Source organism: Nipponia nippon, unplaced genomic scaffold (assembly GCF_047370975.1).
Source record: "Nipponia nippon isolate SJK-2023a ecotype South Korea unplaced genomic scaffold, ASM4737097v1 scaffold_3, whole genome shotgun sequence".
In the NCBI taxonomy this organism is placed as follows: domain Eukaryota; kingdom Metazoa; phylum Chordata; class Aves; order Pelecaniformes; family Threskiornithidae; genus Nipponia; species Nipponia nippon.
Window position 1 is genome coordinate 17,002,502 of NW_028262347.1, and position 27,708 is coordinate 17,030,209.

At 41.2% G+C, this 27,708-nt stretch overlaps 1 protein-coding gene across 5 annotated transcripts in view; it reads left to right on the plus strand.

The window, feature by feature from the left end:
- ABCD2 (ATP binding cassette subfamily D member 2) overlaps positions 1-27,708 on the plus strand; it is a 50,009-nt gene that overhangs the window by 7,330 nt on the left and 14,971 nt on the right. For all 5 annotated transcript variants that reach the window (XR_015706528.1, XR_015706529.1, XM_087766128.1 and 2 more), the window contains exons 3-7: positions 152-273; positions 3,262-3,430; positions 6,630-6,724; positions 8,099-8,244; positions 27,300-27,445. Coding sequence is in view for 3 of the 5 variants with exons in the window: in XM_087766128.1 (XP_087622254.1) it covers positions 152-273; positions 3,262-3,430; positions 6,630-6,724; positions 8,099-8,244; positions 27,300-27,445 (678 nt within the window). In the remaining 2 variants the exon portion in view is untranslated. The remainder of the gene's footprint in view (positions 1-151; positions 274-3,261; positions 3,431-6,629; positions 6,725-8,098; positions 8,245-27,299; positions 27,446-27,708) is intronic.

Genomic DNA, 27,708 nt, shown 5'->3' on the forward strand with positions numbered 1-27,708 from the left:
TCGCCAATTCTTTTTGAAAAGTTGTCTTTGTAGAGTTAACTTTTTCTTAATTTAAAAGCTGCTCTATAATGGCTCACATTCTAATCATAATTTAATTTGTAGAGATAATTTTCAGAAGAATATTTTAACAGAAAACTTTTTTTACTTTTAGAATTGGAAGATGGCCAGAAACAGGCAATGGTTAGTGAAAGAACAGAAGCTTTTACTACATCACGAAACTTGCTGATCTCTGGAGCAGATGCTATTGAAAGGATTATGTCTTCGTACAAAGAGGTACTGTACATCTGTCATACAGGAAACAAAGAGGAAAAAAAAGAGAAACAGAATTTACATTTAATACAAAATGTAAAAAAAAAAAAAAAAAGTGCAATTTTTAAAGGCAAATTCTATTACAGCTAAATCCACGGAGATCTTTGAACTGATAGTTTGATCTGTAGAGTTAAGTCCACAAAGTGTCTAAAGTGCACAGCTGCCAGTATGGTGCAACATGTAAATGTCATTTTTAATACCTGTGTTCAGGTGCCATCAGAGAGCAATAGAAGTTCCTGGAATGTGAGTGATAAAGGTTCAAATTCCTCCTCTGTTTGGAGCACAGACCTGAAATCAGGCTGCCCACCTCCAATGTGTTGGGACTCTTCTGTTGGAAGTGTCGTGTTTTGTATGAAACACAGAGAGAATTGAATATGTATTTCCTGGCCTCCTAAACTGTAGGGCTGTTTTCAGTGTCCTGTGAACCTGTTAAGTTGTAAGTAATTTTGCAAAGTAGAGAAATTTTAGCAGGAAAAAGTCCACCTTGGGACAGCAGATAGTCTAGAAGTACGGGATGTTCGTCTGGAAGATCAGAGATGTTGTTTCAGGTCCTTACCCAAATTCCATTAAAGTTCGGCTTTCATCTGTGGTCTCTCTTGGGTGTTTCTCTAGGTGCCGGCTGTTAAGCAAAAGAAAAGTGAGGCAGCGCTGTTATTCTTCTCAACATTTCCTTCTGAATGTCGGTTCTTTATTTGTTAATTGGTTTTTGCTCGTCCCTTTGGTGGGGTCCCCTTTTCCCAGTGCAGTGCGAGGAGGCACACATTAGCTAGGCAGCTAATCAAAGTCTGTGGATTCCGTTACTTGGAATGTAGCCATAATAGCTACAGCTTTGTAAATAGCAGGAGGAGGGGTAGCTTGGTGCCTTCAGATATGGACTCTGATAAAGCCAGAGTCTGCGCTTTTTTCAGAAGGAGTTCTTCTAATGGACTGCGATTTTGACCTATGCTCCTTTAGCTGTTTCCCTGCTTGGCCTCTGCTCTAAAGATACTGCCAGATAACCTATTATACACTGATGTCATTTCTATTTTATTTTCAACATTTAAGTCATTTATATAATGTACGTGGGGATTTATAAACATTGTGGGTTTATTTTTTGGAAACAAAAGTATCCACAAAGTAGTAGGAACAACTGAACAAACTCGCTTTATTTGTAACATGGTGAGATTTTAATCCGGACAGCATGAGGTCAAAGACCAGTTTTATGAATTTCCATCTTAATTTTACATTTATACTTCTCTTCAAGAGACACTGCAGTACTTTAACCACATTGTCATTCCCATTTCATGATTCAGGCAGTTTCCAAAGGACAGTGTACTTCAGTCCACTTCAAGTGGTAGTGAAGTTCCTGTTCTTATCCACCTGATCCACGAAAGCAGCCTCCTTCCAGTCAGTGTAATTCAGTGTGCAGATGAGGTGGGCTCAACTTTTCTTTGCAGGTCAATAGTTTAGATGGTAGTATTAAGTGTTTTGACAAGCGAGTTTGTACGGTCATGGTTTAGAAACTTACTACAAGTTATGTTTCTTCTGGGGCACAATTGGTACAAGTTCCGTTCATCACGGGCAGGATTCTCTCCATCTGCCACTCATGCCGGCAGGATTCTCTCACATGCCACTGCCGACGCTGTGTGGAGCACTCAGTCCTGGCACGAGCTCCTGCTGAAATTGCTAGGAAGGCTCCAGTGTGGAGAATGATGTTACAGCTCCTGTGTGCTGCCTACTGCCTCAAGCACTGTTAGCCCAATACTTTTCACAGCTGTTAATGCAATTACCAGTAGTGCAAAACAACGTACAGCTGTTGGAGTTGAAACATTGAGTGATTACTCTTTTTAAACTGAGTTTTTCAAGACATTGTATGCTTGTTAACCTCCAGTGGAGTGATGGCAGTATGGCCAGAACTAGCACTCACTTCTGAATCTGGCACAAATAGTGAAATTTATAGAGGATTTTATATTGGAACTAGGTACGCCTATAGCAGGTGAACTCAATAATGAGGTGTGTGTGTTTAACCACAGCAAGCTAATGATTTTATAATCTTGAACTTATTCTCTTGCTATTCTTGTCTTGCTTTCTGCATTAATATGAAAATTCATCCTTTAAAAACATCTAATAATACATTTATAATAAGATGCCCAGATTTAATTCTTTGCTTCCAGCAGATGGAGGCAGTTCTTTGGGAGCTCTTGGTAGTGTCACTGCCCACGAATGGGAAGTTATCAGGTCCAGGGATCTGTTGTTTCTGTCTTCACCAGGTGGAAATTGTGATAAAAGGATCAAAAAAAAAGAGAGAGCCTTTTAAGAGACCTCACCATCTTAAATGTGCCCAGTTCTAAGCCAAGGTGTCAGATTTAGCTCTGGTACTCTAGCATGCAGTTGACAGAACAGCCAATTCTTTTTTGTACCGTATTTTAGATTAGGATGTCCTGGTGCTGCCTGTTTTATAGAGGAAGGCACACATTTCCCACAGGAGGTTTTGGGAATACAGGGAAGTAAACATAAATAATTATAGATGCCAATTTTCCTCACTTCTGTGGACCTTTATTTTGCTGGCAAATGGAGAGATTTTGTTTTTCTCTTGTACGATAGGCTCTGTATTTTCAGATATGCTAATAGCTATTCTCTGCTGGTTGAAGACTCTACTGATCCACGGAAAAGAGCAGTCCCTGCAACCTCCTCATTTACTGGAGCTATCATAGCTTACATGGACTGAAATCTGTCCCCCTCAAACAGTCTCTGCTGGCTGGTAGGAGCTGTGGGTGGCATATGGGTTAGCACAGAATCTCAAGGAATGAAAATTGACAGGTGTCGAAAGATGCATCGTCGATCCTTCCAGAGTAGCATTTGAGAAATACTGACTCAGAATAGCTGGGAATATTTTTCATCAATCTCTGGCCAAACATTTTGTTTATAGAATTTGTGAAGTATAACTGAAATGAGGCATTTGCTCTTTCTCAGGTTACTGAGCTAGCAGGCTACACTGCCCGTGTCTACAACATGTTTTCAGTCTTTGACGAGGTGAAGAGAGGCATCTACAAAAGAACTGCTGTTATTCAAGGGTCTGATAACAACAGCAAGAATGAAGATAAAGCAGAATTACACATTGATGGGCCCTTAGAAATCAAAGGTAATTAATTCATATTTGTATGTATTTCCCTGTGTGTGGGGCCGGTGCAGGGGGACAGGAGGTGAACAGAGGTTTTGTTTCTACAACAAATCAGCCTCTCAGCCTTAATACCCCAGAGACCCCGTTGCCTTCGATTGTAATGTCCTGCTATTTTGTAACTCTGTGCTTATGCAGTGCTTTTCTAATAACACAAAATTGCTCAAATGTTTTCTGTGAAAACTTTCAATGAAAAAGGCATTTCAACTATACTATTATGGTGATGGTGGTATTATTATTCTTATACGGACAGTGCCTGCTTTCCTCAGACACTTAATTTTTTTCAGAAAACTGAGACTCTAACATTTTCATCTTCAAACACCACGTTATTTGGTTTGGAGTAGGAGGGAAAGACAGATTGGTTCAGTAGTTTTTGACAAAAATACTACTTTGTTTTCAGCAACTAAAAGTCAGCCTCGTTTTGTGAGACTCACAAAATGTGCTCATTTTTCCATAATTTAATGGGAATTTTCAACTGAAAATGGGCTGACAACTTTACCCTTCCCCTCACCTCCCAAATGATCTGATCAATATACACCTTATCCCCCCTGTCCCTATCCTGTAACTTTCTGGTGCCACTATCCTTCTGTCTCCACCCTCCCCAAAGCATTTTCTATGTACATCCATTTCTTATCACGCTCCATTATGTGCCACCTCGCTCTTCCTCTTGCGTCCAGCTTCTGTCTGAGGTATTTAAAGGCAGCTTTTGCAATGGGCTTTTCCGAATTTTCCCAACAGACCCCTCCTGCTTCTCCCCTCTGTGGTGTTGAAAAGCCTCATTCCCCCCCTTTGCCTTCTGAAAACTTAAACCTCAGTAGACCCGAAGGCACCAAAGTGCTCTTTGTGAAATAACTTCTTTCAACAGTTTCAACAGTGCTGCCCTTCAGCACAGATTTCTCAAAGGTCCTCTGACAAGGTTCTTCATACCAAAGTCTGATGTAGCATGGCGGATAGCTGTGGAAATAGCTGATGTCTTAATCTTGTACATCTTGGTAGTATTTGGCTGACATGAAAAGAAATGGCATTTTATAACTGTTACCTTTTGTCACCTACATGAGAAAAGGTTTGTAGTTCCTGGAGCAACAAAGTAATTTGTGGGCTCTTTTTAGGTAACTGTTTTAAAAACAAAACCAAATGCAGTTGAGATATGCAAGCATGCTGTTCACGTTCCCTTTTGGTCTAGTATACTTATACCCCACTCCTTTTTTCTCTGCAGCCTTTTCCCAAGATTTGATTCCACTACAGTCACACATTTCATCCAGCCTGAATTCCTCCTAAGTCGTGGTGTCTAGCGTTTGCTCCTGAGTGGTTGTAGGCTCTCAGAGGCAGCTAGCCAATACCAAGCATTGTGCTCAAGGACTTAAGTAGAATTTAGGCCAGATGAATCTAGGCCACGGGCTCCACGCTTTTTATGACAAGTCCCATTGTAATACTGTTTTTCAGCCTTTCTTTTGGTCTTGATACTTCAGAAATTCCTGAAGAGTGGGTTTGTGTGTGGATAAAAGTACACATGCTCACATATGTATATGAGTCTGCATTGTTGGAAAAGAAAAATCTTAATATGCAGCTTCTGCAAAGGCTCTTTGAACATATACTACTTATTTCCTTTTGAATCATCCAATATAAGTTTATGTAACTAAGGGATGTCTGTTTTGTGCCTTGCACTTACTGTTGTCAATAAGATCATTGTGAAAATATGAAAATTATCAGAATATTTTTAACAGATAATAATATTGCCTTATACATAGTGTATCTAATAATTCAGAATTTTAAAGTTGAAATAGAATAATTTTCTGTGGAGATGTAGTCAGATGAATGCCAAGTCCTTCACAAGTATTCATGTGGTTGGAGTGACTGGTATGACCCTTTTTCACAAAAGTATGTCTTGGCCAAATTTGTTAGCATTTTTGTGAACCCAGCAAAAACACATGCCTGGTGTGGTGTGGTTGATCTCCCAGTTGCATATCAAGTGCCTTTGTAGGAGTCTGAAGGCAATAGAGCCTCAGTGTGATGAGAAGGCTGCAATAATGTTTTTTTAACAGCAAAACACTTTTGTTTTCCATAATCTCATGTTGGACACCACAGAACTGTTTTAAATAAAATTTATTTTAGGAAACAAAGAATGCTTGGGCTGATACATGGCACAGAAATTTTTGCCCAGGTTGTTATAATTTGTCAAAGTCAGAAGCAATTGAACAAAGAACCTCTTAATGGAAAATGTAAAACTAACCTTAACTGAAGGAAATGCTACCAGATCCTTTTGTAATAAACTCAACTTTTCCTTAGTTCCATTTTTCTTTGTTCAGATTAGTCGAAGCTATAAAATAAGCAGCCTTCTAATACAAAGAGAAATCTTTCCTTTGCATCTTGTCTGTCAAGGTAACTTCTGATATTTGCCTAGGAGTGCAGCTGTTTGGGTTCTGTTAAAGAAGCCCATTAACAGGCAACTGAGAAGTTAGAGTTGGTTTCACTTTTGAATTTATTTCAAAGTCCTTGTGTTACAGAGTATCCAAATGTCCGATTGAGATTGTATATTTAAATTTGCCAGAAATCCACATAGTAAGTGTAGCTACTGGAGTGAAATGTTATATGGGTTTCCGCAAATACTTACAAGACACTTTTACGGTGTCTGTGGCTTCAAATAGAGATGGAAGCAAGCCATTAAATGTTTTCTCCTTTGCCCTCGTTGCTGGAGGAGACTGAACTGGGCTACGAGTTTCAAAGATGGCAGTGAAAGTAGATTCCACTTTCTAATTAAATCCTCAAGAGAAGGTGAACTGGTCTGCCTGTGGCTAAGGCTGCCCTCGGACTTCTTTACTGGTTGATATTGACCACCTATTTAAAACAAAATACAGTAAATACAGGTAGGATGTGAATAAACATGTCTTTATAGTGCATTATATATTTATGATGTATATTGTGCATTACATTTATGATCAAATTTAGGATTCATTGCACACTCCTGGCTACTGCTGACAGTGTCTTTCTGACTAGCTAAGATTTATTATCCAGATTTTCCACTAGGGGAACCTGGAGCACATAAAAAAGTTGTTTGAAACTCACCAGTTTATACTTCTCAGCCGTGCACAGAGATGGTCACATATCATTGCTTAATGGAAGGTTTCACAAACTCTAATTAAGATTACTTTTTTTTTCTTTCTAGGGAAAGTTATCGATGTTGATCATGGAATTATTTGTGAAAATGTTCCTATTATTACTCCGAATGGCGATGTGGTGGTTTCCAGACTAAACTTCAAAGTAAGATGATATGCAAGAATCTTCTGATTGTTGCCATCACATTAACATAAACAGCACAGAATTCATGTACCTTATGTTAAGTACTTGGAGGAGCATATGGATAAAAGGGGAAGTCCAGAAAGGTAGGCATAGTAGCTCAATAGAGGCAGACATATGTAGTTTGTCCTGCTCAAAGAAAGAGAAGAGAGGATTTCTGGTGCTGTTGCCAGGTGAAAAACCAACTTGAGATTTTCAAAGGTGTATATGGGAGTCTGTATCCATCTTTACTTAATTTCAATGAAATTGGGATGCTTTACTCACATAGGCTCCTTTAAAAGTCTGAGTTCACAGCAACAGTGAAAAAAATTGAGTCTGTAGTTTTGCTTGATCACCACAAAGAGGAGTACTAACTAATAGTTGACAGCACAGTTCACAAACCCAACTGTGGAGTCTTTACTCGTTAAAAACTTGTATTGTTTTTAAAAAGCTATTCCAGATACCACTCGGTACCTGCTCACAATTTTAATGGATGACCTTTACTGAATTACTCCCATATATATCCTCATCTTATGTTCCAGTGCAGATGTTATTATTTTAAAAAGTAGTTGAAGTTATCAGAACACTAATGTGAATAATTCCAGCAGGTTCTTTAATTTAGCTAAAGCAGAGTGTTCCTCTTGCCACCCTTATTGATATTGGAATTAGCAACTGGGAGGACAGGGTCCTAGCTATGGCAAAACTTGCAATGGCTTCAGTGAAGGAATTTCAGATTTGTAAAATTACAACTTCATGGTCAAGGAGGCAGTTATATTTACTCATTTGGCTCAAGAGACAAAAACAACAGAAAATATAACATAGTCAATATATTTATTAAAGCATAGACAGTGACATTGTGATTATGCATAAATATACACTCATACATACACAGGGTAATATTCAAATGAATAAAACCAAGTGCATCACACCCAAAATAACACTGGTAATTAACCAGGAAAGGGCAACATGAAGTAAACTTTCCAAATCACTTGATCAGGCTTCCATAGCTTAAATTAATATCACTGATGGACATAGCACTGCTCTGTATGCTGTTAACACCTTTGGACCTAATCTGCATTAGAATAATTGATTCTGACAGTGGTATATTGACATTGTGATATAACCAGTGTAGTTTATAGAAATACTCATACATTATAGAAATTATTTTCATTATTTCAGCCCATATATTGTATCGAATGCCACTGTTTCCAGAATAGTTGCATAAATATGTGCAGGTAATCGATGAAATGGGTTGATAATTTGATGTAAATGCTCATGTAACTCCCTCTAGGGGTCTTAGACTGTCTTGTGCCATATATACGGCATAGTAACATCTTTGGATTTTCATTGCTGTTGTAGGTCCAGGAGGGGATGAATCTTTTAATCACTGGACCCAATGGCTGTGGAAAGAGTTCGCTTTTCAGAATTTTAAGTGGTTTGTGGCCTGTGTATGAAGGAGTTCTCTACAAACCCCCTCCACAGCACATGTTTTATATACCACAAAGGTATGTGTTTTGCTCAAGGTGATACCTTTTTACTGGTTACATGAATTTTGACCCTGCTTTTCTCATTTTCAATCTGTGATACGTACAGCCGAGTTAAAAGGTGGTAAGCACAACCTCAGCTGTGTGGAGAGTACTAAAAAAATAAAGATCCCTTCTCGTTGGTGATATAAATCTTCAGTCATTGGAAAGGGCTCACATACCCTCGTGATGGAGGGTATGCTCCCCTGATGGCTAAAGTCCTGGATGGTTTGGATCATGGGAACAGGCTAAAATCTAAAACAAGTTTGAAATAGACCTAATAGATCTTAATTCTGATTTCACTTTAAAACCAAAGATCACAAAAAGTGAGAGTGTTTTCGTTCCTAAATGTTGAATTGTTCAAAATAATTTTCAAAACTTAAACTTTTACACTACAAGACCAGAATCCAATCCAATATTAACTGCAAATTGTCTTTTTAATAATATGTACTCATTTCACTACAGGCAACATGGCTTTTTTGTGCTTCGTTTGTATTCTGACTTGCTGTTGGACTCTCAGAACATAATTTAATGCAATTGATTCTAGAATATCTCCTTAGAGACTTCTAACTGGGTTGTTTTGCAAAAGCAAAATCAAACACTGAGAATCTTTGATTGCTTTCTGTAGTTCATTTCTTCCCATGGGGACACAAAGTATTCATGGTACAGTTTGTAGTCTTGTTTAAAAAGTACAAGCTATTAAGCTGAATGGAAAATATTAACTGATGAGTAGATTTTCCTTGCTGCAGGTGAAGGTAACAAAGAATGTTTATGTAGAATTTTTTCAAATATATGTATAATTTATTGCTAGCCATTGTCATTTTTCTGAGCCACTTGAGGGTTTCATTCAGGAATTTGGAGCAAAATGCTTTATTAAATGTTTTTCAAAACAATATTTCAGAATTCCCATCGTGCAGGACATTCTTAAAATCCGTTTTATTCTTAGGCAGAACAAAAGCTATTCTGAATTTTTTTCTTGTAGAAAATCTTGAGTTTCAGCCACTTATGTCCTCTGTGTGATCCCAGCCCCTTCTCGGATCAATATCTGAGGCTGGCTTGCCTGCAGCCCTTCTCCTTTACTTGTGTCCCCTTTATTCTGTGAAAGCAAACACACTTGCATTGTGTTCAAGCAGATTTGCCGAGGTGCTGGTTGAGGGGATTGAATCGCATCTGCTGGGGTTTCATTTCCATAAACATGGTTCTTTGTCAGCTGTGTCCCCTAACTTTGCAGTGCTGGGCAAGTTTGTCCAGCAGACCTCTTCTTTGGAACATTTCAAAACTTTTGGTCAGAAATGAAGATTCAACCAGCATCTTTACAGCCGTCTGTGACTGAAGCCATGTAGGGATTGGCATATCATCTTTGCCATGTACCCTGAAGGTATCACTCATATGCAGTCCATCCTAATAGCATCCTCCAGGAGACAGGGTGCTGCTGTTATGTCTTCAGGACATCTAAGTGACGTTGCCATGGCTCAGCTCTGTGGTGTAAGCTCTCTGCTCCTGGAGGGTTTTTTAGGCAGTACAGAGGTATTCCCTTCCCAAGGGACAGAGAAGTGTCTGGGTAAACGGGGCAACAGCGAGTGACAGAGAGGGCTCTTCTGCAAAAGTGCTACACCTTGATTGTGGCTGAAGATTTTGAAGTCTACTTTGGAGGACAGTTCAGCTGTGTCGGTATGGGTTCTGTAGGCTCACAAGTGTGGCCTGTCACTCCTAAGTGTCTTGTATTTGGAAAGGGACTGTGAGACTTGGTCTTATAGGGGCTTGTGGGTGAATGTGACTGATGGGGTGGGTATAGGGCAGATTTGTTCGTTGGGATGACCTTGAGGATCCTGAGTTGCTTTTTTGCTCAGTGTGTTTGTTCTTTGGGCTTACAGAGTCTTAGATGAATGTCTGAGACACTAAGAATGACTTGAAGGAGATTCAGTTTTAAATTGAAATTTATACATCTCTGGACCAGATCTGCAACAGATCTGCTGGATTTTTAGGGCTTTTGTGTGGATTGCCTTATGTGGTCCAGGCGTTTTATTTCTGCCTATATTCCACTTCTGCATGTTTTAACAGTTCATTTATTTATAGTCTAAATAAATTACACATTCAGTTGGGGTTTTTTTGTTTGTCCCTGGCTCTAGAATACATTTAGAATTTCTGTAGTGGTTTGTAAATTGTTCTGAAGTCCTGAAATTGAAGCAGCTTGTTTTGGAAGTTCCTGCTGGTGCAACCATTTTGCTTATTAACCTTGTGCAAATTGCTGCTTGGCCAGGATTACCTTCTCTTTATTTTTTTTTAGACATAATTCTAAAACTGCAGACTGTAAAAGATAGTGCCCTGCCTACATTTCACCATGTATATATTTCAACATAACTTTAGGGAAAATTTATGTTCCGAACTGAGGATTTGGGAGGTAGTAGGACAGGATCACCTGGATTCAACCTACCTCACCCTTTCGTTTGGTGGGTAGGTGAAACCTGTGGTATAGCAGAAGGCTCTTGAATTGATAGATGTCTGTCAGAGCAGTGGTTTAGAATTACATCACTGTGTTTAAGTCTATACATTATGTCTCTGGTCTAAGGGCATGGGAGACGGCTCTCCGTGAGTGGACACAGTTACCATTGAGCCTGGTAGGGGCTTACTGCTGTGTGCCTGTGGCTGAATTTAATTCTGCATCAGCCCTCTTTGCGTCTTTTGAGTCAAATGTAGGAACCTCGTCTGCACATGGTGGATGATGGAGAATACAGTGACTACTACGTAACAAAATACTCCACAGTGAATAGAAGCTCACTGAAAAGATTATTTTTTTCATCTCTGTTTGTGATGTTCCACCATAGTATTCCAGAAATGTGTGGGAAATCATGTGTCTTTGCTGAGTTCAAAAGTTACACACAGAAGTATGATTTATTAAAAAGTGAATTATCTCATTATGTGCTCCAAATTTCATCAGCACTGCAAACACTTTGTAGTTAGCTTTACTTAGCAGTATTTAGGCTTTAAAACAGAGCCTTAAGAGTCCCTATCTTTTTTATCTTTTTAGATTGCTCAGCGTCATTATACTGCTTTTTTTTTTAGATTTTACCTCTGTGAATCATTGTGAGATTTTTTTTTTTTCTCCCCTTATATAGGGCCAGGCCATGCAGAATTTGTCCTTAATCAGTCACAGTTCTGGTGGATGCTGATGGGGCAAACTGCCCTTTTGGGGGGCAGAGAGAGAGAAGCCCAGGCACTTCTGTGAGTGTGGCTCTGCCGCTGTCTGTGACAGGCCTGTAAAAGAGGAGGGTAGGCAGAAGAGAGGGAGGCTTTAAGAGGCTTTAAGCAGTCCAGCATCATATTGGTGCCAAAAGCAGCTTGTTTTCAAGGATGGATCAGTGCTAGGAACTGGTCACAGCTCAACAAGTTGTCACATCTCATTGGAGCCTCAGTAACTGGCAGAGTGTGTGCTCTTACCCCTTCTTCTACTTCTCTGTCTCTCTTTTGCAAAGTACAATTCATTTGTGTTACCACCTCTTTGCATTCCTCTTAATTAACTGGTCAGGAAGGCAGCATGAATGAAAAAATAAATTCTTGTGGGTGCTCTAGTTGGTAAGGAATCATGATTCAAATCAGAATTCAGAAACATTATTTTAAATAATAAATAGTTAACAAAAATATGTAGTGGGTAGCATGAGTACTGATGCTAAAGATATGACCACAAGATGTATATGTAGCACTTGGGGAATTAATGAAGTAGTCAATCCTTTCATAGTATATCAGCAGTGTATCTGAAGGTAGCCTGATTTCACGGGACTGTGCCCTGTTCCTACTCTGTTGGTCTTAAACATGGGAGCAGACTCCATCTCTGTGGAATTAGTGAGCTCTAGCATACAATTCCTCCTAACATTTACTCCAGTTCTTCATGCTCAACTAAAAGTCTCAGCTTTTTCAGTTGTAAGGAAACAGATTCTGCACGTTGGCTCTCATTTCCTTAGTTCTCCCTCATTGGATATAAACGCCAGCAGAATTGCACACCTACATACTTGCAGGTTACCTTGACAACACCATAGGAATATTCCTCAATGTCTCTGCAGCATAAAGCCGCAGTAAAGCTGTAATCACCACTGGGTTATTGATATAAACTATTAATAATTTTCTGCCAGCTGTGTCTTATTGTCCTATTTGCATGGAGGTCTGTCTCATGCAATCTCTGTTGGTTCCATAACCTTCTATCAAGACTCTTGAGTCTTCCTAGCACAGCACGTATCTAAAACGTCCATCACCATTTTCTCTGTCTTTCTTGAGGACTGATTCACTGATTCACATTCATAGAGCTCAGAGTAATTCTTAATCCACTGTACTTTTTTCTCCTCGTCCATTGTTACTGTTTTTCCTCTCCAGCTTGCTTGCTTCTGTAACTTGGGTATTTTTGTGAGAGGGGCGTGTTTCTCCAGTAGTATGCATAGTTTCTCTGTAATTCTGTGTGCCATTCTAGTAGAAGACCAACCCTGATCACTTTCTCAGCGGTTACAGGGATGGTCCAATTCTGTATTCTCTCTCTCTTTCTATTGCTCATTCAACTAGATCTCTAATATTTCTTTCCTTCAGTGCCAGGCTTGTCAGATGCTGAAATGGAGGCAACCAAAGATGCACTAGTACCAAATGTTGTTTGTTCTTCATCATTTAAGATCTATATACCTATATCTTGCTGTCGTCTTATTAATGCTAGGACAGTATGGAACATAACAGTTTAAAGGTTTATCTGGCCCTCCTAAGCTGTTTGGTTTTGCCTACGTCTGTTCTGTTTCTGGTATTTTATGTGGGGTTCCTTTACAAGTCTTTTCCTGTCTGGTGTTTTTCTTTCTGTGTTCTAAAAATATCCTTGGCTACTAAACAAAATTGCATCAGCTACGAAGATATATTTCCACTCCTTAGCTCTATAGAGTAATCCAAACGTCTGATGTGATTTGCCTCAAGTAGTCCAAAGATATTCATCATGTGGATGAAACCAAGCAAGAGTATTTCAGTTCTAAGTGCTATAAATAATAAAGTGATAAAATAAAAGTAATTTTTACATTATAAACACATGAAACTTTAAAGATTATAGTGTGATTCAAATGTTATCTTAAGCATGGAGGTAGGTAGTAGTGGTCACTGTCATTAAAATGTGTTGTTTCCTAAGACAATTCTTGATTACCTGTTGTGGTTTAACCCCAGCTGACAGCTAATCCCCACACAGGCGCTCGCTCACTCCCCTCACTATGGGGTGGAGGAAGAGAATCGGAAGAGTAAAAGTGAGAAAACTCGTGGGTTGAGATAAAGACAGTTTAATAGGTAAAGCAAAAGCCGCCCGCACAAGCAAAGCAAAGCAAGGAATTCATTCACTCCTTCCCATCGGCAGGCAGGTGTTCAGCCATCTCCAGGAAAGCAGGGCTCCATCACACGTAGCAGTTACTTAGGAAGACAAAACGCCATCACTCCAAACGTCCCCCCCTTCCTTCTTCTTCTCCAGCTTTATTTGCTGAGCATGACGTCATATGGTGTGGGATATCCCTTTGGTCAGTTGGGGTCAGCTGTTCCAGCTGTGTCCCCTCCCAACTGCTTGTGCACCCCCAGCCTCCTCGCTGGTGGGGTGGGGTGAGAAGCAGAAAAGGCCTTGACTTTGTGTAAGCACTGCTCAGCACTAACCAAAACATCCTTGTGTTATCAACACTGTTTTCAGCACAGCTCCAAGACATAGCCCCATACAAGCTACTATGAAGAAAATAAACTCTATCCCAGCCAAACCCAGCACATAACAATTTTCCAAGATTAAATTGTTTAGGTAGTGTTCACTTTCAGATACCCTATATTACATATGAAAGTATGTGCATATATACTATGTATATATGTGGTTCTTCTGTATTAGACTGCTTTCTCGTTAGCTTGTTGTCTGTTAGAGAAGTAGCCCAAATGAAGAGCTGTGCAAATATGCCTGTGCAAGCCCTGTTGCCTCATCTCATTTAGATTGGCTCAGCTGTCTCTATGCTATGTTGTATTTTGCACATCCTAATTTCTTGTCAGCTCATACTGCTCTGTCTTTAATTATGAACCCTTTAGTTGGGTCAGCTGGAGTTAAACTGTAGTCTGACTGCACATGCCAACACTGTACTAGCAACTGTCATTGCCCTTCAGCATTTTGCTGTAGTACACCACCACATTGACTTGTTCCTTCAGTACTTTGTCATCAGTTCATGTCATGCTATATAGATATCTACTCCCTTGCACATTGCATCTCTCTGTCATTGTTATCAAGTTCATGGTGCTCCTTTTAAATATGTGTATTTCCAAAGTTCACCGCTTATCTGACAGATGAGAAAAAGGTCTGTGGTAGATAGCGTTAACAGAAAGCATAACATAGCATACTTCAGTTATGCATACTGTTTTGATATAGATTTGCTTTAAAAAATTGGCTGCTACTTTGTATCTTCCTTTTTCTTTTTTGAAATGAATCAATTCAGGACAGGTTAACTCAGTATTCTGCTGTTCATTAAAAAGTGTGGCCTTGCATCTGGGAGGGCTGTTAGGCTATCCCCTCAGCAGGGCACAGCTTTTCCCATTTCATTTTACTGGGACTCGTATAGAAGTGCTTGTACTTCTTCTTCCTGATTGAAGGAAGTCTTGTCTTGTCTTGTCTCACCTAGAACAGAAAGGTTCTCATCTTGCTGCCCTGTAGGTTATGTGAAGCTTTGCCTGCCAAGATCACTGGGAGACCTCTCTGTTTCCACTGAAGGCTCGCTCCCAGCTGTAAAGTATGAAGGTTTTCAATTAGGTCTATGTGCTGACTGATCACAAGTAATGACAGTACCTCTTGGTGAACAAGATTCATCTACACTAATAGTCAGAGGTGGAAAATGGCTTTATGGATTAGCTGCTACTCTCTCTCAAGCCACACAAGGTGCCTTCCTTACTGGCCAGACACAAGAGTCAGCTAATTAAAGCACAGCTTACAAGTCTTTTCTGTTATTAGGCAAAGAGTTGCAGAAATCCCAGACTGAAGGCTTTAGTCAGCTTGCTGCATTGGAGTTTAGTTTAAATTTAAAATGTATTTACATAAATCCAACACTGGTCTTAAAGGCTGCAGCTGAACTGGTGTTTGTGAAGGACTTCAGCATGCTCTAGTGTTTTGGTCCCTCAGTCCCTTCAGACTGGGGGCCTGTCTGGAGCAAGCTGTGGCTATGGGAGATACCAAGAGGACTAAATGTGGGTGAGGAATTGAGTTGTGTCGTTACATACTCAACTTTACTCCATATAGAGACTATATTTCCTAGCGGGCAGTTGTGTGAAGCACAGAAGCCAGTACCACACTTGATACAAATGAAGACTCTTGTGGACAAGCTTGAATCCCCAGGGAAGTCCAGGCTTGATTTGATACAGAGATTTCAGTACTGTCTGTTAACTACTGTTGGTCTTTTCAGTTGAAGCAGGTTCTGTTATTACCACCTTCTGTAGAGACGGATGGAGAGAATTCATTCTCCACACTCATGGAGATTGCTCACTTAAAGTACAATGTGGTTGCTTAACTTGGTGCAAGCCAAGTCCCTTTTATTTGTGATCCATAAAAAAACTTGAATGTTCAGAGGATTAAGATCCATTCATAACTCATTGCATTCCTACCAAATCACAGGTACACAGAGGTATAAAGTGCTGTCAGCTGCATGGCTGATTAAATACCATATGTATGCAACTAAAAGGTGAAATTCATTCTTGTAATCAAAGCAGCATCCCTCCTATTTTGAATATTGCTTCGGTAGTAAGCACATAAATCTTGCTTTGGCTCCTGCACAAAAGCGGGTGTCACTAATATGCAGAACTTCCTCCATTTATGTTCTTTTGAGATGTTTTCCTCAATGTTACAGAAGAACTAAGTTTTTGTCCACGAAGATGCCCAGTTGCAGGAATATTTCTACTAGCGTCTCTGGCAATCAGCTGCTCTGTGTTTTGTGACATATTTTGGACACCATGTTCTTGCCAGCATGAGCTTGCAATGCTTCCACCCTCCACTTGCTTCTTTTGATGGGATTTTGAAATCAAAAGTCCTCATTCATAGAATCATTAAGGTTGGAAAAGACCCTTAAGATCATCGAGTCCAACCGTTAACTTATCACTGCCAAGTCCATCACTAAACCATGTCCTCGAGCACCACGTCTACTGTTCTTTTAAATACCTTCAGGGATGGGGACTCAACCACTTCCCTGGGCAGCCTGTTCCAGTGCCTGACTACCCTTTCGGTGAAGAAGTTTTTCCTAATATCCAACCTAAACTTCCCCTGGCACAGCTTGAGGCCATTTCCTCTCATCCTATCGCTTGTTACTTGGGAGAAGAGACTGACCCCCTCTCGCTACAACCACCTCTCAGGTAGTTGTAGAGAGCAAGAAGGTCTCCCCTCAGCTTCTTTTTCTCCAGACTAAACAACCCCAGTTCCCTCAGCTGCTCCTCATAAAACTTGTGCTCCAGACCCTTCACCAGCTTCGTTGCCCTTCTCTTGACACACTCCAGCACCTCGATGTCCTTCTTGTAGTGAGGGGCCCAACACTGAACACAGTACTCAAGGTGCAGCCTCACCAGTGCTGAGTACAGGGGGACGATCGCTTCCCTGGTCCTGCTGGCCACACTATTCCTGATGCAAGCCAGGATGCCGTTGGCCTTCTTGGCCACCTGGGCAAACTGCCAGCTCATATTCAGCCATCTGTTGACCAACACCCCCAGGTCCTTTCCCGCCAGACAGCTCTCCAGCCGCTCCTCTCCAAGCCTGTAGCGTTGCATGGGGTTGTTGTGACCCAAGTGCAGGACCTGGCAGTGAGCCTTGTTGACTCTCATACAGTTGGCCCCGGCCCACCGATCCAGCCTGTCCAGGTCCCTCTGCAGGGCCTTCCTACCCTCCAGCAGATCGACACTTCCACTCAACTTGGTGTTGTCTGCAAACTTGCTGAGGGTGCACTCAATCCCCTCATCCAGATCATCAATGAAGATATTGAACAGGACTGGCCCCAACACTGAGCCCTGGGGAACATCACTCGTGACCGGCCACCAACTGGATTTGACTCCATTCACCAACACCGATAATTACATGTTGCCTGTACCACTTTTCCAGGCATCCATGTATGTGCCAGGCTCTTTATGGAACTTTATTTAAAAGCCAGGAAAACTAGGCTTTGAAACTGTCAGTTTAAGCTTGACAAACATTTCATAAATATGAAGTCACTAAAGAGATTATAAGAACTGAGTACGTGGCTGGTATTTACAGGATCCATCCAGCAAAGCAACTGACAGTCTATTTAATCTGCAATAGGTTCATTTTGCTGAGATAAACAGCTTGCTTGCCTTTAAAATTTAGTTCTGGTAGCAGTGCCAGGGGAACAAATTCACCTACAGGTTAGCTGAGATCGCTGTGTAACTTAGCAGTGGTATGGACAAACTCGCCTCTTAGGGAATAGTCTGGTGGTTGCATTTACATGACCTAGTTTCTGCAGAGAAGTGCCATTACCGCGTCCAGCTTGAGCAGTTACCTCCAGCTTAATGCCCTACATTGCAACTGTGCAGCAAAGGATCTTCGACAGATGAACAGAATGGAAAATGTTTACTATTTCAATAATATTTTACCTAGGAATGTCAAAAAGCATGCTTCAAATGCCTTATGCGTATCAAATTATGAGAAGCAACTTGGCTACGTAACACTGGAAAGCACTGGGGAAAATAAACTGCAAAACCTGCCTGACATAAAAAGCTTGATATGAAAAGACTGAAAGGACGATGGCCTTTGTGAGGGGAGGACAACTGAAAGCTCTAATAACAACAGTATAATCTTCCCTTTCTCCTTCTGCTTACTACAGTTTTCAATCAGAAACTCTCATTACAGTGCCCTGTGCTTTTAAATCCACATAGCAGACACAGCCAACACCTCTCTCTTGAGAAGAAGGTAGTAGTCCTTCCCATACACTATAGGCTCTGCCTTTTGCCTGCCCAGCTGTGTCCCAGCTCCAAGGTGAACTGAACCTTCAGCCCTCTCCCAGCCTTCCCATGGTCTGCTCGCTCAGACACGTCTTAGGGTCTAGTCCCGTGTTTGCCTGCCTGCAGGCTGAGGATCTCACCTTCTGTCCTTCCTCCAACTCACTGTGGTTTCCAAGGTAAACGTAAGTTTTATTCAGCATGGTGATTCTGTTCTGCATTTCTTGGAGACAATGCAGTAGTCACTAGTAACTACCCGCCTTCCAGACAAAAGACTATTAGCTATTTTCGTATGCAAGTGTTCAACCCCCACCCCCAACAAGTTAAAACAATACACTGTCAACTCATGCACCAAAGGTAGAATTTATCTATGTTCATTTAGGCAGCTAAAAGTTAGACATCCTTGTGTGAGCTTTATAATGAGTAAACTGTGTGCTTCTGGAGGGTGATTCACTGTTGCAGTGTGCCAATGAAACTGTTCATGGTCAGTCCCAGTAAGAAAGGTATTGGAACTCTGTAATGCATTAATTAAAATTCCTTTTATTAGAGATAAGGAATAAGTTTATAGCATAGATAATCACAAAATCACAGAATGGTTGAGGCTGGAAGGGACCTCTGGAGGTCATCTGGTCCAACCCCTGTACTCAAGCAGGGCCACCAAGAGCTGTTTGCCCAGGACCATGTCCAATGGCTTTTGAATATCTCCAAAGATTGAGACTCCACAACCTCTCTGGGCAACTTGTTCCAATGTTTGATCACCCTCACAGTGAAAAAATTGTTTCCTGATGGTAAGATGACATCTCTTATGTTTCAGTTTGTGCCTATTGGCTCTGATCCTGTCAGAGGACAGGGCACCACTGAGAAGAGCCTGGCTCCTCCTTCTTTGCACCCTCCCTTCAGGTATTTGTGTACATTGATGAGATCCCCCTGAGCCTTCCCTTCTCCAGGCTGAACAGTCCCAGCTCTCTCAGCCTTTCCTCACAGGAAAAATACTCTAGTCCCTTCATCATTTTTGTGGCACTTACGTCCCATCAGATGCTAGGAACCTAGCGTTGTGCAGCATCAGATGGACCTCTAGTCACAGAATGGCATGCTGCACTTGATCCCATCTGTGCTAAGGTTCGTTGGCATTATGGTCTTTAGCGCTCTGATAGGATTTTCTTAGAAGTAAACAATTCCATTTATCATTTCTACTGTCAAGCAAAAGGATGTTTGCCTGAGAACATGCTGCTTTGCTTCAAGATAAGGACAAGGACACACAGGTGGCATAATTGCCAATGCCAAGTGGGAGCTGCTTGCAGGCTCCTCTGTTATGATTAACCGGCAAAGTTTATTCTGCAGCCAAGTGATAAGTGCAGCACAGCACAGGCCTGAAGGCCAATTTATATGTGCAGCACTGCCCAACACGGTGCAGCAAAGTATAGCAGCAAAATGCCCACTCAGGTCAACTGTTAGATGGATTGCTAACTCCTCAATGCACAGTAGTCTTCCAGTTCAGACCACTGCAGCTGTTCATCCTGTGACCTAGAACAAACATGTAAGACACGAGACCTGCTGGTGGTACCAGTTCGTTAGAGGACTTCACTGACTATAAAGAGAGCCTAGGTTGACTAACTGAGGCTTGGATGAGTAACTTCTGGTGAGATGAGTCTCTTCTGCAAACAATGCTGAATAGACCCCAGAACACTGGATTTTCAGTTCTTTGTTTTTGAGTCATTAATTATGTCATGGTCTCATGGGAGCATGTAGCAGGTGGGTTTCTTTCTGCAGTTCAGCATATGTGCACTAGCCTAGCTTAGATGGGAGCGTGTCTTTCCCAAGAGGAAGGGCTTTTCCAGACTTCTTTATCTGCCTTGCATTTTGCATTAATTATACCCTATCAATTTTAGTTTCTGCTAGAGATTACTACAGCTCCCTTGTGGCCACTTCAGGTGCCTATAACGCTTATAAAATGGCTATAATAACGTTCCATGTATCCATATACATGGTGTGTCTCTGTATTCTGCGCTGTCATGTTCTGTCCTGTGTAACGCAAAGTGTTTCACAGAGGATTAGAGAGGGAGGTCAGTGCAGTGTGTGACTTTCCCAATTGTTGGCAGGGTGTCTCACTGGCGACACGCTGTTGCACTAGTATTACTTGAATATTCATATCCCAGTGCATGCAAAAAATGTTGCCGTGGACAGCTAAGCATTGTAGAAACCCAGAGCAAAAGCAGCCTCTTCTCTACAGGCTTCACTGTCTACACTTCCTTACCTCTGTGAAGTAAGGTGTCTCTTCTCATTTGCAAAACTGTGAATAATTTGGGATGTTTCTAAAAGGGAAACTGCCTTGCTCATTGTGTTACATTGCTGTGATAATAATCAGGAACACCTCTTAGGCTGGTGGGGCTGGCAGGCTAGACTCTTGTCCAGAAGAGCTCATTGTTCTTTCTTCAGTTCATTGATCTTCATGATCAACCATCCAAAGAATCCTTTTATCATCAAGACTGGCAGAGGTATGAAAAGACTGGGCCTGCAAAAATTGGATGTTAAGAAAAGGGGAGTATTTTTCCTTCCTTTGTCTGGCTGGTTGATCTGACTCCTTGCAGGAGCTGTAATTATTTCAGATTGCATTAGTTGCTTGTATTTTGTAGAAATTGTCTGGGTTTTGTTTTTAATTATACACGTGTTCTTGTGTTTTTTCTGTTGTCTCTGCCTGTCACAAGATACAAATAGACTGAACTGGATAATTTTGTGAATTGTTCACCTTAAACTTTCATGCCATCTGACCAGTTCTGGTTATATTGTAAGTGATGTTGGTATTAGTGAATAAGTAAATCATGAGATGAGATGATACTGAGCATGAAGAGCGCTTTAAATTAAAGGCTTCTTTTACCTTTCTGGTTATTATTTCCTACCAGATTATTTTCTTGCAGAGACGTGCATAGCTTCTTTGGAAAGAAAGCCACAGAGTGATTAGTGGGACTTTTTCAGCCTTTGATGTCAGATTCTGATTATATGCATTGAGAATTCAGTCTTTCGTACTGCGCATTTTATTTCCTGTTAACTATGTTAATGGCTATAAGCTGATTACATTCCACTCTGGTAACTGATCTATCTGAAATATTTAGAGGATGTTCATGGCTAGTTCGGTATGAGTGGAGAGGAGAGTTCAGTGTAGGGTATTTTAAAGAGAGATCAATTATTTATATCTTTAGAAGCATTGCTGAAACTTTAGCTGGCCCTAAAATCCCTTGAACTAGATACAATGCAGTAAACTGCAGCTGTTGCTTTTTTAACATTTTGGTAAATATTATATTATTTATTATTTTTTAACTCTTTGGTGATACTACCTTCTGGGTAAGAGTAGTGGATACAACACTACTTAAAAAGAACTTAATTCACATTCATTCACGATGTTTTATTTTCTCAAAGTTGTAGTGGTGGTGCCAATATTAGTTTTTTGCTGTTTATTTTATCAATGTCATCAAAGAACTATTAGGAATCCAGATCACTTTACATAGTGGAGGTTGGCATTTATTTAGCATCACTGTTGATCAAGCTTTGCTGCTGTTGAAAACTGGAGTTTTTACTATTGACCTAAATCAGGAGCGTGGCAAGCGCCAGAGTTCTGCTGGGTTGATTCCAGCTGAGGTATTACAGCACCAGCACGGTGATGGAGAGTTCTAAATATAGGTGGATTCCCTAGATAGTCAGGCAGAGATTTAGAGGTTTTGGAAAATTATCCAAAAAACTTGTGTGGTAGGTAAAGAGAGCCACCTAGAGTTACTCCATAGGAATCTCTAAATATAAATGTATATCTGAACTCCTGCCTCTTACTGAAGTTTAGGTGCCAAACTGAGAGCTAAACGTTAAACCCCTTTATCTATAACAAGCCCTTTCCTGAGAGCAGGCATCTAAATAAGAGTAGAACCCCCTTTAATATGTTTTTACAATACTACTGAAGGATTAGAGTAGCTACTGCATTTTATATTAAAGAACATAGGGGGAAAAAAGGAAAAACATAAATAATATATGGCACAAGGATTGGTACTAAAGTCTCCCTCCTTCCAGTTGAGGACTCTGACTGGTATAGTATATAATTAGGCTCTTTGCAATAACTCTTTCTTCAGACACATGATTCCTGCCTCTTAGCAGCAGTTTCCTTGCTTGAGTGGGAAGATTAGAAGGTGCCCTCCCTTTGACTCCTCTTTAGCCTGGACACTAGCCAAAAAAAATGGGAATCTGATGGCCTGCAAGCTGAGAAGAACTTAGCCTGAACCCAGTTCTTGGAAGAGATTTGCTAATTGTTAGCTTGTCATACAGCCCCTCATCTTGCATCTCTGGTAGCTGCAGTGTTTTGTGGTGGACTTAAAACTGTTGCTTTCATATTCCATGCTGTACTGGACCTTCTGGGGAATTAGACAGCATTTGGGCACAGCTGTAGGTGTGTGCTGTGCCCTTGGCTTTCTGGACTGGAGATTCTTCAGTGCAAGCACTGACTCCTTAAGATCTTCCAAGTTTCCTAGGAAGATACCTCCATGGCTGGAGCTTGGGCTCCAGTATCATCTTCTTGAACAGAAGTGCTTAAATTTGGAATACATTTTATTTTAGATGTCAAAGCAAGCACTCTGAATTACACTCTGAAGCCATCCCACTCTGCTTTGAAAATCCAAGCTGCAGTTTATCTGAAAAGGAGAATCCCAGGTGTAGTGTTCCCTTTTCTCTCTCCTGCTTGGGTATATTAAAGAGGCATCTTGTCAGCCAGAGACAGAAACTTATAAGATGGGTCAGCCAAGAATTTATAGTTACATTACACATAATTTTCCCACATAGCTTTGCATATCTGTGAGAATAATAGTGCAATAATAGTTGCAAACACACTTGGACAGCAAATGGCAAGTCAGATCCTGATTGCTCAGTTGGGGGCATGCAGATGGTTTCCAGAATCACAAGCCACATGTTTTTAGACTTTATCTTCCATGGAGGAAGTGTTAATCACAGCCTGTGCCACGGAAGGCGAGGTGAGCTTCAAACTGTACCTGCAAGCCATTCCTTGGGCACTTATATTGGACTAATATCCCTTAACTTCTGATGCCAGCCACTTAATTAAGATATATTTTTGGTCCCTTTCTTATTCTGGAGTGCTTATAATTGAGACTCTGACCATTCAGATTGCTTTATAGACTCTCAAAATGCATATTGATTAGTTGCTGTAATTCTTTAAAATAATATTATGGATGTCAGAACAGATTGTCAGTTCTGTCAGCACAGTTTATTTTGCACGGCAGATAAAAACACCTTTGTATACATTCAGGAAGTATTTGTAAACATTTCAAGTGGACATGGCTTGTTCTGATTTTGGAACAGAAATTTCTTGACATCTAAGCAAGTCATCTTCCTCTACCTGCTACCCAAAAGAGTGAAGCCCTCTTCAGGACACCAGAGAATTACTAGATGTTAGTACTGCCTGCTTACTGTGTGCAGTGTTAATCTACAGTCCCTCTGAGTTGATATTATACCTGTCTCTTTATGCCTAACAGCTCCAGCGTGTTAGTCCTCTGTTTGGAAAGAGAAGTGCCTGGTGTGTACTCCAATATGTTTTGTAGCACCTTCTCCCTCCCCAAAGCTAACCACAATAAAGAGACCAAAGCATATATATCATTTCTCTAATATTTTGCTAACATTGTACCCAATGTCATGTGTCAATAGGGCACTGGGGAATTGTCCATACCACAGGCTTCAGATTGCAGCACGTCTTGGTATCATCTTTCTTTAAAGCCTGCACTGCAAGGGAGAAGCCATGTCTTAGGAATGATGGCTTGTTACTAGAAGAATGAAGTTACAGCTCTGCAAAGTGAAGCACTAAGTGCACCAAACAGAAATTGGTGATGCAATGAAATCGTCAAACTGCCTGAAAAAAGATCAGTTTATGAGCACTGAAAGTGTCTCTTCCAATAAATGCCTTGAAATTCCAGAAAACTAGGCAAGAATCAGTAAGTTTTCATAGCTTTCTGGAGGTTTGATACCAAAGCTTTAAAAAAGGATTACTGATCTTAAATCCTGTCTCTCAAAACCAGCATAGGAATCTCTTTTCAGAGAGCAGAGAAAGAAAGAAAACAATTGCAGAGCTGTTACTGTCAAGGATATGACCTCTGCACAGCAGAGGAGTTGCTTTCGGAGTCTGTAGGAGTGCTTTCTTTGAGACTGGAACTCAGACACTCTGGCTGAAAGGAAAAACTCCATCAGAAATCAGTTAAGTCCAGTTAAACTCGAGTATTACTTCAGGACAAAAGAACTATTTTTGTTGTTTGAACTGCTAAAAATGTAATGAAAACAGTATTTTAACAGGGAGCTTTCTGGCAAAGCCAAAATTTCACTGTTGCTGTATCCAGTTACCCATACTTCTTACTACTTAATGTCTAGCTATCACATACACGTAACCTCAGTTACAGTAACATCTGATGTTTAACAGGTTTTAGCGTGTTTGACTGTGGCACCCAGGGTAGGTAAGGAGGTTATTGTCTTCAAGTTACGGATAGAGAAATCTGGTTTAGTATGAGGTTATGAGAGTATGAGTTAGATAAGATCTCATCTAACTTTAGCACTTTAGAAGTTAGTTATCTAAGTTAGTTGTCTGGGCTCTGTCCCTCCTTGAGGAAGAAGACACCCCCAGGAGGCAATCGATCCCTACCCTAAAATAAATGGGGTAAACCAACCACAGAGGTGCCTCTCTTTGGTGTCAAGAGTTGGAGCCCCAAACGAGACATCTCATGCCAAGCAAGATGAAGTGTCCCCTCAGGGACACAAACGGCTCCCTGTAGGATGGGGGAAACAGAGCGTGCTCTCCCACCGCCTGGGACAGACCCGTAACCATAAGCCATTCTTCCTTTCTGCTAGTTAGTCAGTAATTGACAGGTTTGCAATTCCACTGCAGGCTGAGCTTTTCTATAATTTTTACGAACTAGATGGGGAGAGGCGTGCTTGGTAGTACTGGTGTGTTTAGATGGGAGGCCACAAGGAAAATCCAGTTGTACCAGGAAGCGGTGCTGGTGGCTCAATAAACAGCATGGCAACAAACGTCCTGGCACGGTGCTTTGGAGCATTGCCTTCCCGGTTGTGCTGTAGGTTAAATCTCAGACCTGCTAGTTATTACAGGATCATACTTCACAAGAGTAAGGTATTAAACCCCAGACAAATTATATGATAGGTAACTCTGTTCTCCTTGCCCTTACCTGCAGCTTCACCTAAATTACAGTCTTATGTACAACCTGATCTCAACTTTTCTGAGCCCAGGTGGAGTTGCTCTCTTCTGTCCCAGAGATGGCAGCAGTCTGGAGCAAGTGAAGTGATTTCTACATCTGCAAGAAGTAAAGCCCTTTGGGATTTTAGATGGAGAGCACTATGGAAATGTAATATATCATTACTTCATGAAGTTACATAATTTTTGAGTTGAGATTTTGCAATATCCCCATTAATGTAAATGGTTGACTGCACTTGATGCTAGTCTTCATGCATCAGCCCAGAGCAGCACTCTTCCCACGATAACCACAAAGCAGAATAATAAGCAAAGAGGAGACGCAATGCTTGTATTGGACTTGTGGTTCTGGTTTTGCTTCATCTGGGTGCCTGCCCACAGCAGGGGGATGACCAAATATTTGTGACCAGTTTAGATCCCCTGCCCTTCCCACCCTGACCCAGCTGGTGGTGAAAGTAGTTTAAAGATGGCCAGGTACAGACAGTTCACCATGGATGTCTGCAGCAGTAAAACCAATGCAGCTGATGCCAGCTTGAATGTGACTTTCAGTTCATGTTGCAGCTTTAGTTCTGTAATTCTACATCTGTTGCATTATGAATTCCTTCAAATTACCCTGTGGTGTATTTTAGGGACTCTCAGAGTAACAATGGGTAGATCCACCCCTTCTGCAGAGACACCTCCAAGGGAAGGGAAGGTATTACACATCTCTGTCAGGGAAAGCCTCTGCATGACTTCTCTCCAGAGTCTGGAGCCTGCCTGTTCTTTGGCTCTGGCCTTCCCTTCCAAACTCAAAATATCACAGATCATACCCGGGGTGTTTCCAGCTTCCAAGAGCTATCAGCAGTGTCTGTGGGACAGGGTGGTTAATTGTCCTTCGCAAGAAATCCTTAGAACAAGAGCAGCAAAAGAGATGGTCAAATAGATGTGTCTTAGATCGCCTTTGCCATCGTAGCCTGAATGGCCTGGTATCTTCTAGAGAGCTGTAAAACTGTTCTTTGAGCTGACTTTGTTTAGGGACTAGGAGGATTTTTGGGGCCAGGGCTGTACCAGAGGCTGGGTGCAGCTCATGACATTGTGGCGACTGTTTGTAACCACTCCAGGGACATGGCCTGGATTGAGGACTCTGGCTCCAAAGTGGAGACAGCTTGTTTTAGTAAGACGAATGGTATTACCTGGTCTGGGAACGTAGTGATTCAGAAGCTGCTTCGCATACAGCTCAGTCTTGTGTTTGGCAAAGGGAGGCTGATGCTGGGAGGCTTAAGCTGATCAACTTCTGCAATGTATGCCTTTTTGCAATTCAGAAGTGTTACACTGGCTTCTAGAGCCAGCTAAGTTATGCCCAGGCCCAGTTCTGCAGTCCAGAATAGCAGTGTGCAGAGGAGGCTTTCAGTGCTCTCCTGCCTGACTTGGGTGTCTCCTGCTGCACCGTGGAAATCTCTTGCAGTTTGAGCTGCAATGTTTTTGTTACAATTCACTTTTAACATGTGAGTGTTTAATTCGATTTCTAAATCTCTCAGCATACCAAATCTTGAATACAGTGTAGAGTTTCCCTGATTCCAAGTGAAAGCATTCAGAATGGGCTATGAAGTGGATGTTTATTCTGCCTGATCTGTCATTTTGTTTTCATGCTAATACTACCCCTGTTGCTACCCTGTAATCAGCTGTTATGGAAACAATACATTTCCCCTAGGGTAAGTTTAGAAAAACATTCACCCACAGTGCACCCACAAATAAATCCTATTTTAGCAACGTGGTGTTTAAAGCATTATACTCTACTCATAGAGCGTCAGCAAGATGCACTCGTTTGGAGCCAGCTCCAGATTACCGGTTTCTCTGTATTGTTTCTCAGGCCCTACATGTCCATTGGAACGCTACGTGATCAAGTCATCTATCCAGACTCAGTGGATGACATGCACGAGAAAGGCTACCAAGATCAAGATCTGGAGTATATCCTGCATATGGTTCATCTGTACCACATAGTTCAAAGAGAAGGAGGTAAGTTGCATATTTTTGTAAAAAGCTTTACAAAATCCATTCCTCGTGTGTGTGCCTTAGTGTGACTGACCTTTACTTACTGAACTGGCAAAACTGGATCCAGACCTTTTGTGGCTGTGGGAGCTGCACAGCCATATGGTTGTTGCTCCTGATGCTAGTGGAGGGAGAAGAGCTAAGTGCTCCTCTCGTCCCCAGTAAATCCATGCCCAAGGTGAACATCCTTGTTCTCTTGTAATGGCCAGTCTTTTCATGGTATTGTGAGA